We start from the raw sequence: 12,977 nt of genomic DNA, 5'->3' as shown, positions 1-12,977 counted from the left end.
GACTAATATAGAAGCCGCATCGCTTTCCACACAAGACCGACTCGTGCCTATTCGGTCGCGTGTCACAGTAAGAGGTCGGGCGCGTCAAGATAAAGCTCCGAAGCGGTGCAATCAGCTGTGGCGGAGGTGCTGTCGTCCAGGATGCACGCCGGAAGGAGGATCGGAGGACCGGCCATCGGCTACGCCAGAAAGCCAAAATAGATCATCGGACGGGGGGTGAGGAGAGCCGTGTCGCCATTTGATGCACGTCAGCGCGAGCTGAGAGGGAACTTTGTGAGATGGCAGATATCGAAGGGCAGAGGAAGGTTTGTTTCATTTCGACAGCGTGAGCAAAGTTTGTTCGAGCGTAATGAAAAAGAAGTCGACTTTGAGAAGACACTTGTGGCCATGTGGCGGGTGCCAAGACTGATCACAGCCTCACAGCTTCTGTGCCTGTAACACCATCATCACAACATGTCAACACCCTTCCTTCCATTGGGCCAAGGACCACGGGTGATTGTCTACCACCAGACACATCATGGTCCAAATGATGGACCGCCTGTGTCCTTGCTTCCCCTCATCACCAACTCCACGGGCGTGACACATGTGATCATCGCTGCCATACACATCAACGACAAGCCAGAAGAATTGACCTTGAACGACACATCACCGTCTCACGAGAAATTCAACACCTTATGGGGAGAAGTGGCATGGCTCCAAGCGAGCGGCATCAAAGTGTTGGGCATGCTCGGCGGCTTTGCCAAAGGCTCTTATGAACGCCTTGATGGTGATGATCTTCAGCGATTCGAGAGCTACTATGTGCCGCTGCGGAATATGATTCGCGAACATCGTCTCGACGGCCTGGATCTGGACATTGAAGAACCAACGAGTTTGCCTGGTACCTGTCGACTGATCGATCGATTGCGATCTGATTTTGGTCCTGAGTTCTTGATCACTCTTGCCCCGGTTGCCACAGCTCTGCTGCCTAATCAACCTCACCTCTCCGGGCCAGCTTTTGACTATAGACTCCTCGAGCAGATGCGCGGGCATGAAATCGCTTGGTATAACACGTACGGACTCTGATAATGCTCGCCTTGTGCTCAATTTGCAGCTACTAATTCGATTGTGATGTTTTAGACAATTCTACTGCGGGTGGGGAGATGCAAGTTCTACGGCCTGGTACGATGCCATCATGAGCGTAGGTTGGCGGGCAGACAAGGTCGTGATGGGTCTGATGTCCAACCCGGCAAACGGTCCAGGCCACATCGAATGGCCTCGTCAAGCACCCGTTCTCCAAGCTCTTCGCGCACGATATCCCAACTTTGGCGGTGTCATGTGCTGGGAGTACTTCAATGCACTGCCAGGCGGCTCCGAAAGACCTTGGGAATGGGTGGCAAATGTGTCTCGAATTCTGAGAACACCGTCGCTCATCGCCCCTCCGCCTTTGCCCATCAGACCTTTTGGCATGCAAGAGTCTTTGCCGCGTCCTGCTCATAACTTTCCTGCCGAAAGTATCAGCACTTTGAAGGATCTGGGTTTCAGCGAGCAACAGGCGGTAGCTGCATTGAATTCAACCAATGGCAATGTTGAATACGCTGCTGGGCTGCTATTCCAAGACTAAGGCTGTGGCGAAAGGCAAGTGCTTTATGAGGGACCTCAGCGCATCAGTCTTTGAAGTATGTCGAAGTGGCTGAATGCCAGCAGTCATTTATGTCTCCCGACTGCAGCGTTCAGCAGTGCGCATTGAGTAGCGGCTGCAAACAATACGACAGACACGTTCTGGGATATCATGCATGTCTTCTACATCTATGGTATTGGTTCTACATCACGCCTTGATGTACCTGATGATCAGATGAGGCCGTGTCTTGCGGCACGAAGTAAACTCAGTGGCATAGACACATCCTGCGGAATTACGCTTTGAGCGTGAGCATAAGTCGAAAAGACGAACAAGACGATGCGTAACTCATCCCGCTATGCATACAAACTTCGTATCATGCTATATCGTCTACTCAATGTCCTGCCTAAGCAAGTGCGTTCTGCGAGTGCTCCCAAGCCAGGATGGAGCGAAGCACATGCAGAGTGCCACGTAATATGCATCTATGCCTCCACGAGAACATGTGCTTTTTGTCGGACTTGTAAGGCGATCGAGCTATGGTACAGTGGTCGGTCGGTTGTACGCGCGAGTGTCAAACCATGGGCAGAGTCTAGCTTCGCTCACTACCGCGTAGACGCACGACCTGTCCGTACTTCTGGAGTTTTGTAATAAGCTGGTCACCTTGTCGCACCACATCGTTGTATCTGTGATCCTTTGTTAGCTTCAGCTGTAGATATGAGCGCAGCGCGACAATACTCACTGCTTGTTCTTGTCGTCAGCACGTTGCGTCTCGATGATGCCGCGCACACGGTCTATTGTGCATGGCAGCCTGTCAGAGGCGATGAACGGGGCAAGATCCTTGTCAAGCCAGTCCACCGATACTCCGAAGCTGTTCGCCATTGACTGCAAGCCCACCACTTTGTAGCTCTGTAGCAGCTGCGCGTAGGCGCGTAACCGCATCTCGCGCACAAACCAGCTCTTGTGCTCGTACAGATATCGATCTGTTGACAAGAAGTTCTGCTCGACGGCGGCCAGGCTGGAGAAGAAGGTCGAATATTCACCCTTGTACAAACTCTGGATCATGCTGGCGAGTGGCTTGAAGTCGATCTTAGGCTCTGCCTTGGCCTGCGCCTCTGCGGATGCTGTTCCAGTTGCCAATGTGGTCAGATTGACTGCGGTAGGCACAGGTGTTGCTGAGTCATCCAATTCCGTCTTCTCCTCGTCGCCGGCTGCTGGTCCAGCGGAGGCGCTGCCAGCAAGAGCTGACAGACGATCTGTATCATTTGCACTGCCAAAGACGGCAATGACTTCTGGCGCGTCGACCACTTTCGATTTGAACTGGCGTCGAGGAAGGCTAACTGCGCCAGCCAGCGTGGCATACACGACGAGGGAGCTGTATGAGCACAGTTCCGTCGAAGTGAATGTGGACAGCGAGTCAAGGAGTAACGGTGCGGCCTGGCTATGCGCACGGATCGTGAGCAGGTGCAGTCCATTGTAGGCCTTCAATCGGTTGCGACGGTCCCAGTCACCCCCACTCTCGACCAGCTGCTGCGCACGATCGACATTCTTCTTGACGAGCAGCTTGTCGTCAAAGAAGAGTCCTATGCGGATGATGGCCAACACAATATCAATCTTGGTGCCCAAGATACTTGTCTTTTCGAGCAGCTTCTCAAACTCCTCCAACGCCTTGTCCTTGTCGCCCACGCGTGCATAGAACTCGGCACGTTTCCCTCTTGCTGCCTGCACTTCCGTCTCGCCTGCATTCTCCACAGCGTCGTCTTCCTCCTTCTGAATGTCGGCAAGCTCCTTGTCGTTGTCGGCCTTTAGCCGCTCGTACAGCTGCTCGTCCCACGGCAACTCGACACTTGTGTCCCGGTTGCCACCCAGCACGCCCAGAATCGAGGGTTGGTTGATGCTGCTAGTCCGCCGCAGAAGATGGAAAGGCGAAGGCGCGGCGCTGCTCGTGCTGGGGTTGGCTTTACTGATAGTGGGCGAAAGTGCGGCGCTGCCTTCGCCGCTTGCGTTCAGTTTGCCGGTCTGTGGATGAGCCAGGTAGGCGTACAGCGGCGCCATCTTGTGCTCTTGTATGTCATCTTGGAGACTCTTGAGAGATGTCTGCTTGATGGTGGCATCGGTCGAGGGTGAGGCCAGCGCAAACACGGCCTGAGCGATGGCCAGTGTCGGGTATGAGAGGTACTGCGGTTCACCCATGGTGGGCGGAGGGCGCCGGTGGCGGTGTGACGATGCGGACGATGATTCAAAGTGCGGAATTCGGTCACGGGCAAGACGGAGGCGGTGGGATGTTGATGTGAATTTTGTCAGATAGTCAGGAAGGTGAAGTGAAGATGGAAGCACGAGCTTCCGCGAAGCTGTTGCAGCTGGAACGCGCGACCTTAAACTACGTCTCGGACCCATACGTCAGGTCACATCCAACCACCACTCTCGAATGCCCCCTACCACCGCTCGCATCCACCGCCGCCTGTGCGGTAACAGTCACTACCCCCACCATCTGTGCAGACATGCCGTCGGAAGAGGCGCGCGACGATGGCACGCGATCACGACTCCCGCCAAAGAGAAAGCGCGAGGTACCAGCTTCACGAGCTGCCAAGTCAAGCAAGACATCAACGCCAAACGCCTACGCTCGTCGCAGTCCACCTCGTGATCCGGAGCCGCGAGCAGATTCCGACGAAGACGGAGACCGATCCCCTCCTCGCAAATTGAAACGACCGGGCGCTGGTGCCCGTATTGCTGCCGCCAATCGTGAAGCTGCGGAGCGCGAACGACGGCAGCGCGAGGAGGAAGCGCGTCGAGGCGTGTTGGGCCGAAGTGTCAATGCTGCAGAGCTGGTGGCAGAGCATTACAATGCCGTGCCCGAGCGTGGGAGAGAATGGCGGAGCACCGAGAGCAAGATCAAAGGCCTTCGAAGCCTGAACAATTGGATCAAGTCCACGCTGATTCAGAAATTCTCTCGACCCGAGATACCAGTACCAGACATGAAGGTCATCGATCTCGCATGCGGAAAGGGAGGTGATCTGGGCAAGTGGGAAAAGGCGCCGCAAGTCCCAGTGCTGTATGTGGGCTGTGACATTGCGAACGTGTCCATTGAGCAGGCTCAACAGCGGCATAACAACCCCCGTGGGGGACAGAACGGTCGAGGGCGTCGTCCACGCATGCAGGCGGAGTTCTACGTTCACGATACCTTTGCCCACTCACTGATCGACGTGCCTGTTGTGCGTGCAGTGGGCTTCAATCCGAACGTTGGTCCAGGAGGCATCATACAAGGTGGCATGTCCTCCGGAGGGTTCGACGTCGTCAGCATGATGTTTGCGTTGCACTACTCTTTCGAGACAGAGGAGCTGGCCCGAGGTATGCTGAGTAATGTATCCGGCGCATTGAAGAAGGGTGGTCGGTTCATTGGCGTCATGCCAAATAGCGACGTGATCTCGTCGCGAGTCAAAGGCCTGCTCGCGTTAGAAAAGGGCTCTGGGAGGACGCCTAATGGTGCATCAACACCGGCTGTGCAGAACGGAGGCAAATCAAGTGTCCAGCCTGCTGAGGTGGACGATTGGGATCCAGAGAGGCCAGCTGATGCATCCGACGATGACGACTGGGATCCTGAAAAGCCAAGCGATCCACAGCCTTCGACTACCAACAACAACGAGGACGATGAAGATTGGGATCCAGAAAAGCCCTCTGAGCCAGCACCTGCAGCAGCGCCAGATCCGAAACCGATTCCCGCCGCCCAAGTCAACGGCAGCGCTCATACGCCAGTCGACGAAAACGCACCACCGCTCAGCTGGGGCAACTCCATCTACAGCGTCAAGTTCCCACGCCAGCAAGTCTTGACCGGCAAGCCACTGCCAAAGGATGGTATCTTTCGCCCGCCTTTCGGCTGGAAGTATCACTACAGTCTGGAAGAAGCCGTGGACGCAGCTGAGTATGTTGTGCCGTGGGAGGCTTTCCGTGCGCTTGCAGAAGATTACGGATTGGAGTTGATGTACAGAAAAGGCTTCCGTGAGGTGTTTGAGGATGAATCGGAGGACCGTGAGCTGGGCCAGCTTGCGGAGAGAATGGGCGTCTTGAGCCGAGACCGCAGTCTACCAAATGGTGGACTCCTCGTCAACGCGGAGGAAATGGACGCCGCAAGCTTCTATCATGCCTTCTGTTTCTACAAGACTTGAGGTGACGAATGACTTAGATTAGACAGCAGGCCTTCAGCGACCAGTGTATCAATGACTAGATGTGAATGATCAATCAACCTACCATTTTACCGGCATGCTTCATTAGTAATTGGACAGCGAAGTGTATCACTTATCACTTCATCCTGACTCCTCTTCCAGCATGCAAACAGCTTCTCCAGCAAGTCTTAGATAGTCTCTCCCGGAAGTTATAGGCAGTTCGGTCTTTGGCACGGAAAAGAATGCTGTCACGTCAACTCTGTACAAGTCTGGTATGTAGCAGTACGCAAGGAAACTCTCTTTAGTCAAAGTCTACAGTGCTTCGCTCCGGCTCACTATATTTACAAGGTCTCTTGGAGCAGCCTGTTCATCTTGCTCATCTTGGAGGAAACCGAAAGGTCGATCGTGCGGTCGCCAATCTCCACGACAAGACCACCACGGATCTCTGGGTTGACCTGCGTATAATTGTCAGATTATGCCTTATTGCAAGCTCTTATGTCCACGACTTACCTTGGTCACAACCTTGACCTTCTTGCTGGCGCCCACGTACTGGCTCTTGCTCACAGCCGCCTCAAGCTGCTTCACGGTCTTGTTGTCCAAAGGCGCAGCGCTCGTAATGGTGAGCTCCACCTCGCCGCGAGCGGCGCTCATGAGCTGTGCGAATTTCTCGGTAACGCCCTCCAACACGCTCAGACGGTTGTTCTCGGCAAGGGTGTTAAGGAAGCCGGAGACGGTGTTGGTCTTATCCTGGACGCTGATGGTCTTCTGGAGCTCGGCTACGATTTGCTTCTTGTCCTCGACCGTCAGAGTTGGCGAGGTGACAAGAGCCTGCAGCTTTGGGTCCTTCTTGAAAGTCGCGTTCAAGTTTTCGAGTGCTTTCGAGACGTTGTCGATCGAGGAGTTCTTGGCCGCTGCGGTGTACTAGAGATCGGGTTGTCAGCTATCGCGAAGCCTCGCAAGTTCGCATGCGGGTCCTACCAGAGCGCTATTATGCAGTTAGTGATGATCGCTCTCAGCCTCGCGATATAGAGCTCTTACCTGGCATATGTGCCATCCACACCATAGACATCAATCGGAGGTCGGGTTTCTGATGCAGGCTTTGCCGCGGCCTCTGCGAAGGAGCGCGTAGCGGCGACTTGGAATCGCGGTGCTGCCACGCGGGCAGATCGGACTGCGACACGGCCGGCGAACATGGTATCGGTAGCGGTGGGAGTGGTGGACAGTCGACAGAGCGTGCAGAGGATGTCGCAGAGCTCTGAGCAGGAGGGTGTGAGGTGACGGCTGGTCCAATGCTGCCGCCGGCAATTCCCGAAGTGCAGGTTGCCAGGGCTGAACTTCACCTTGAAAAGCTGCCGCACCCAACGGCTTCACATCCTATCTTGCCAGGTCTTCTTATGACTACAGAACGCAGATCAAGCCCAGATAAATCGTTACACCGCTACTTTGTATACGAGGATCATGGCTTGAACACCCGCAATCGGATGTGTCACGCACGAGATATTGCATCTCGGAACTGCACTTTGGCAGTGTCCTCCAGGGCTTTCTGAGTCGATGAGGAGGTACTGGAGAGCGCCGCAACTGCATTGGAGGTTGTAGAAGATTCACCGAAAGATTGCGATAGCAGATATGAGCAGCATCACGCGATGAAACGCGTTTTGGACTGACAGCCAAAGACTCTGCGGCAGACCGCGATGGCATCCCAAGTTCCTTCAGCCTTCAATAGCGTTGAGCCCACATTGTGGTGAAGCCCTCTCACCGATACGAATCACAGTTCTCGAGACTTCACTGTGACTGATAGACCTTCACGTAGCGAGATGGAGGTGGCCGCCGCCACCGTTGGTGTGTCAAAATCACCGCATCGAGAAGCCTTTGCATCTCGACAGTATCGCGGCAGAAGCCAGCACAAGCATGGTGGCAGAGAGGCATATCGTTAATGGCGAACGATCTGAGCTTGACAAGTCCCGTCAAGTTGAATGAGGTGCTCAAGTCCACCACCGCAATAACATCAGTGGTGTGGGTCTCATTTCGACAGCCATTGTCGAGGTGCGCTATTGTCTCGTGCGAGCTACACTTGCGAGCGATGTTTTTGCACGCAATGTTCCCTCTCTTCTGCACTCTTTTCACCCAACTGATCCTCAGATCAAGCTACTTCATCCAACATTCTATTTACTTCTAGCCTGATTATCATTGAGTGCATTGTCCAGCACTGCAGCTGCCCGTTCACTCCCACGTGAATCGGAGTGAACAGTGTTTCCTCCGTGGGTCTCATTCACCTCCTGCAGGACAAGCTGAGTACAAGCACGAATCTTCTTCTGAAAGCTTTCACCTACCTCCACACCAACGACAACAACGACGCCACAACACGGTCGAAGAAGCCGCCGACTCGACTCAATCACAAACACTCCCGCCAGCCGGACGTGCCTCGCGCACTTGTTCCGATCGTTACCTGCACTTATCAAAGCCACCCACTGCACCCGCTGTGTGCTTCCCATCCACCATGGGTTGCTGCGAAACTGGCCACTCCCACTCCTGGCCGACTGATGGCGTCCTCGTGATTCAGCGATGCGAAGTCCGCTGCAATTTCTGCACCGGTGACAAGGCGACCAAGCCTTGGAAGTACGCCTGGTTCCTCCGACGTCATGTGCGCGCCATCCACTGCAAGAAAGGCAAAGGCGAAGGCTTCGATCTGCAGGTCTCCACACAGTGGTGAGTGATTGTGAGGCTTCGATTGACACAGCAGCGCTAAAATCCGCACAGGAGAGCGCCAGCAGATCCCACGAACGTGCTAGAGCAGGCAGAGAACGCATCTCAGAAGTCGAAGCTCATCAAGAGAACCAGCATCAAGACCGAAGCCGAAGATGAAGATGGCGAGGAGGGACTTGGCGAGGAGAAACCGGATGATGTGGCGAAGTTTGGCGCATACTCGATGGGCAAGAGCGCAGACACCATCTGGGTGCCGCAGCCTATTTACCTCGATGTCCCAAACCAGTTCTCTGGCATGAACCGCGGATTTCATCCACTCGACCACCGCGATGTGCAATTCGATCAGACGCTGGTGTTCGGCGACCAAGACATTGACACCCTCATGGACACCGCTGACGTCAACTCATTCTTCAACGACGAGACTATCGGTCTTTGGCTCGCCTCCAACCTCCGTGGCCCGCTTGGCGTTGACAGCGAAGAAGACGACTCGGGCATCAAGCAAGAAGATGACGCATCCTCAATCAAGATGGATGACATTCCAGAAATCGGCGAAGACGGTGGACCAAAGATGCTCGGACGCACTGGGGGCAAGCAGGGAGCCGACGCTGTGGCTATGCAGTGCGCTGCTTTCTTCAATGTCGATGAAGACGGCGAAGACCTTGATGCAGGATCCTTCATGGACGAGAGCGAGGTCCACCCAGGTGGCAAATTCTTCATGCCACAAGACGCCGATCCCGCTGACATCGACACGTTCTGGTCCAACGACGACGCCCTAGCTCAAGTCTCAAGCATGGCGAACATCTTCAACACCGCTCGTCCACCAATGACCGACGACGCATTGGAGATGCTGAAGGTCTTGGAGGCGACTAGCGGGGTCATGAGCGAGCGAGGTGTCGATTCGGAGGTCATGGCGCGCACCTTCGGCCAATTCGCTCGCATGCTGGCGCAGCGTGCCGCTTTCGAAGATGAGTCTCTCGTGTCGCCGATCGAGGACGGCGAGGGTACTGTGATGGATCTGAGTTGAGGAGGGATATGATGAAGTGCGGCCCCTCTAACGAGACACCTGTACGGGGTGGCTGCATTGTTCTCGCAACGAGGCATTGGCCAATGGTGTCATGTGTATCTCCGCAAACTGCATTCTTGGTACAACAAGCGCGACGACGTGGTCGGGCAGGAATAGGAGCGATTTGTGGCCTTGATGGTCGCCTAGGATTCTGTTGTGTACGAGCAACTTGCATGTGCTCGACTTCCTTTCGTTCGCGACACAAAAGTACATTCTTGAGGGATGGTTAGTGCAAACTGTACGATACTTCCAAAATACACATGTAGTGTTTGATTGCATTTTCATTGTCAGATCTCCACGTTGCCGCTCGTAGACTCTCAACTGTGTTCACTGACTGCTTACTGCTCGTCACCCTCTACTGCAGATTTCCCTGCTGCGCTGCCACTCGTTCTAGAACTCGAAGATGTCGCAACGGTCTTCTCCTTGGATATGATGGAGGTGGAAGGACCGGCATCAAGTGGCATCTCCTTCGGATCGGCACCACTTCCAGAGCTGACTCTCTCCTTGCCTCTACAAGACGACGTCGATTGTCTCAAAGGCTCAACCGGACGCGGCGGAAAGTCTTCTCTCCAGTGCACGTTGGCCTCTTCTTGTTCAGGGGTAATGCCTGCCACAATGCAGCGAAAATGAATGCGTGTTTGTGTCAGAGTCTGCGGTGGATCAGCGACTGGTGGTTACTAGATAGCACCGAATGTAAAGTCACACCTCGCAGCGTTGATACGCATACCATGATAGCTGCTCGTAGCTCTGCAGTATCTCAGCGGCCTCGTTTCTTCGACGCTGCGACTCAATAGACTCAGTGCGCGGCGTAGTCCGCTGCGGTCGGGCGAGAATTCCGCCCATGGTGGTGACGGAGCCTTTGGACAGATTTCGATGAGAGCGAGACATGCTGCCGGGCGGGCGAAGTAGGTTGTGCTGCTCTTGGTCACGTTCTCTTGCATGCTGTTGTTACCCGGTTCTCCTGCATGCAAACCCACGGGGACCTGCCATTCTGTGCTTTGCAACTGGTCTGATATGCACGGCTTTGATTGTGTGCGCGACTCACATGCACTTGCCCACGCAGACAACACTTCTGCCGGCCGAGGTCGTCGCCGCTGTGAGACGGCGGATGGCTGTAGTGGAAAGCAGAGCGCGTGAGGCGAGGCGTGATCTCGTCGTGCACGCTGAAGACGGTGGTGCCAAGACCGGACTTGACCTGCAGGGATGACGATAGCGAGAGAAGTGCGACGCGTTTCCCTCGAAGTGAGCTGTGCTGATCTGCCTCCTTCTCTATCGCTGCCATTGCGCCGTCCGCACCACCTTCACCAATACCACCACTGTCTCTCTCAACGTCCTGCGCTGCACTGTCTCCACTTCCTTCTGTGACTTTGCATCGAAAACGAAACATCACGCAGACCACATCGTGTGGTGGAAAGTTACCAGTCGCATCTGTGCTATCGCCAGCTCCATCGACACCGATATTCGAATGCCCGTCTAGTCCTTCCATCCCGCTGCTGGCCAGCGCCGTCGTCCCGTCCGCCTCTCTCTCACCATGGCACCTCGAAATCCGTGCTCTTTCCTGCCCCGCCGACTGCAGGTCGTCGTGACACTTGCCATCGTGCTGGTGCTCAGTATCGTCTATCTGGGCAACTCCAATGCAGACGATTACGATCATCTGGTGCAGAAGTTGCCCTACGGTCCGAAGCTGGAAGAGGGCGTGCACAAGGCTGTGGCAGGCTCTCAGCATATCGTCGACCATATTCCTCTGCTGGGCACACCTGCTCACACCCCGCCTCCTGAGCAAGCCAACAGCAGTAGCGGCGATACGAGATGGTATAGCGATTGGAAGTGGAAGAACCCTTTCAGCAGCAGCGTAGTTTATGACGAACAGCGGGCCGTGCTACCCCCCTTGCAGGAGCGTGCGCCAATCTATACATATTACGACAAGCGTGAGTCGGACGACAAGAGGAAGAAGGCCGAACAGCAGCTTGTGCAGATATGGAGGAAAGCGTGGTGGGCGAAGGGCTTCCGACCTGTTGTGCTCAGCAGATCCGACGCCATGCACAATCCACTCTTCCGCAATGTGCAAGGCCTGCAGCTGGAAAAGTCCTTTGAGCAGGAAATCATGAGATGGCTCGCTTGGAGCAGCATGAGGGGAGGCATCCTGGCGAATTACATGGCGCTGCCCATGGGTCCCTATGACGACCCCTTGCTATCTTTCCTGCGGCGCGGAGAATACCCCAAGCTTACGCGCTACGAAGGCTTGGAGAATGGCTTGTTCGTGGGCACTGCAGAGCAAATTGACGCTGCTCTCAAGGAAGCACTTCGCTCCTCAGCAATCAAACGAGTCAAGTTCATGGACGAGGCGCTTCCGGATGATATTATGACGGTAGACCCAAAGCACGATGGCATCGCTTTTTACAGCAACACAACCATCACCACCAAGTACGAACTAATTGCAGAGAAGTTGAACGATCCCAAGACTGTGGGCGATGGGTTTGCCATGTTGCCTGTCTTGATTAACAGCCATCTTCACTTGACCTGGCAAAACATCTTCTCCAGAGGCATCGCTGTGGTCAAGCCTTTGCCGGAGCATACTTCAGCGCTTGTCGAGCCGGCAATTGACATCGCACGCAACCTCTCGCAGTGCGCCGTTTCTCCAATCCCGGCCTCCTGCCCACCAAATCGGCCTCGCTGCAAACCCTGCGTTTCCAACAACGTGCCAATAACAGCATCTGTATACTTTCGAAATGATAGCGATCTGTTTCAGGTCGGAACTGTACCGCACCCGTTGACCACACAGACTCTCGTCAAGCAGAACGATGATTGGAACGTCTCCTCAATTAGACGATCTACGGCAAGAGACGTGTGGATTTTGGCTGCTACAAAGCTGGTTTTGGGCACAGGCATCTCTTCGTTTGCTCGCTTGCCAGCCATGAAGGACACCGTCGCCTCTGAGTTGGGTAGCTTTCGCACTCTGTGGCTCTCGGCCGAGGATCCGCCTCTCAAGGACAACGAACACGACCGAGACGAGCTGGATTGGATTTTTGGATTCCAGTTGCCTCGAGAGCCTCTTGCTGACGGCAAGAGCGAGACGCCGGTGCCTGGACCAGAGAGACGGCCACCTGCGCCTAAGCCGGAGTACGGAGATGGCCCGATCCCGTCAGAGGAAGACTTGCGACGAGAAGCTACACTTCTGGAGTCGTGCAAATTGCAGCTGCACAGCGGGGAAAAGGCTGGTGGAGGATCGGCTGCAGTAAACAAGCGGACGATAGAAGCATGGAATCTGGCAGACACCGAGATATGGAAGTTTGTTCGTGCGTGGAATGCCCGACGGCACATGGAAAGAACAACTTGGCAGAAGGAGGAATCATCTTTCCAAGGCCAAGGCGTTTTCGATCGATGGAAAGACAAGATAAGTTAAGCTAGACAGCCGGGCAGGAACTGGCACCAGTTTCACTTCCACCTTCCTTGAGCCAGA

General features: G+C 54.8%; 7 protein-coding genes across 7 annotated transcripts; 4 read left to right on the top strand and 3 right to left on the bottom strand.

The window, feature by feature from the left end:
- Positions 1-453: 453 nt before the first annotated feature.
- On the top strand, positions 454-1,600 carry RHO25_001085 (uncharacterized protein; the record flags this gene model as incomplete). The annotated part of the gene is made up of 2 exons (XM_023593694.1): positions 454-1,049; positions 1,117-1,600. The coding sequence occupies 2 exons, from the start codon at positions 454-456 to the stop codon at positions 1,598-1,600; spliced, it is 1,080 nt and encodes a 359-aa protein (XP_023459510.1).
- Positions 1,601-2,183: 583 nt separating this feature from the next.
- Positions 2,184-3,784, bottom strand: RHO25_001084 (uncharacterized protein; the record flags this gene model as incomplete). The annotated part of the gene is made up of 2 exons (XM_023593693.2): positions 2,184-2,277; positions 2,334-3,784. 2 exons carry the CDS (start codon positions 3,782-3,784, stop codon positions 2,184-2,186), a joined length of 1,545 nt encoding a protein of 514 aa, XP_023459511.2.
- Positions 3,785-3,918: 134 nt separating this feature from the next.
- On the top strand, positions 3,919-5,754 carry RHO25_001083 (uncharacterized protein; the record flags this gene model as incomplete). The annotated part of the gene is made up of 1 exon (XM_023593692.2): positions 3,919-5,754. One exon carries the CDS (start codon positions 3,919-3,921, stop codon positions 5,752-5,754), a length of 1,836 nt encoding a protein of 611 aa, XP_023459508.2.
- Positions 5,755-6,092: 338 nt separating this feature from the next.
- Positions 6,093-6,944, bottom strand: RHO25_001082 (uncharacterized protein; the record flags this gene model as incomplete). Its single annotated transcript, XM_065602073.1, has 4 exons — positions 6,093-6,206; positions 6,262-6,672; positions 6,730-6,736; positions 6,790-6,944. 4 exons carry the CDS (start codon positions 6,942-6,944, stop codon positions 6,093-6,095), a joined length of 687 nt encoding a protein of 228 aa, XP_065458145.1.
- Positions 6,945-8,248: 1,304 nt separating this feature from the next.
- On the top strand, positions 8,249-9,478 carry RHO25_001081 (uncharacterized protein; the record flags this gene model as incomplete). Its single annotated transcript, XM_023593690.2, has 2 exons — positions 8,249-8,457; positions 8,509-9,478. The coding sequence occupies 2 exons, from the start codon at positions 8,249-8,251 to the stop codon at positions 9,476-9,478; spliced, it is 1,179 nt and encodes a 392-aa protein (XP_023458412.1).
- A 377-nt stretch (positions 9,479-9,855) lies between these two features.
- On the bottom strand, positions 9,856-10,360 carry RHO25_001080 (uncharacterized protein; the record flags this gene model as incomplete). The annotated part of the gene is made up of 2 exons (XM_023593689.2): positions 9,856-10,167; positions 10,223-10,360. 2 exons carry the CDS (start codon positions 10,358-10,360, stop codon positions 9,856-9,858), a joined length of 450 nt encoding a protein of 149 aa, XP_023458411.2.
- Positions 10,361-11,048: 688 nt separating this feature from the next.
- On the top strand, positions 11,049-12,920 carry RHO25_001079 (uncharacterized protein; the record flags this gene model as incomplete). The annotated part of the gene is made up of 1 exon (XM_023593688.2): positions 11,049-12,920. The coding sequence occupies one exon, from the start codon at positions 11,049-11,051 to the stop codon at positions 12,918-12,920; it is 1,872 nt and encodes a 623-aa protein (XP_023460045.1).
- Positions 12,921-12,977: the final 57 nt, after the last annotated feature.

Source organism: Cercospora beticola, chromosome 1 (genome assembly GCF_033473495.1).
Source record: "Cercospora beticola chromosome 1, complete sequence".
Classification (NCBI taxonomy): Eukaryota; Fungi; Ascomycota; class Dothideomycetes; order Mycosphaerellales; family Mycosphaerellaceae; genus Cercospora; species Cercospora beticola.
The sequence above is the reverse complement of the archived record's forward strand: the minus strand, read 5'-3'. Positions and strand labels throughout refer to the sequence as shown.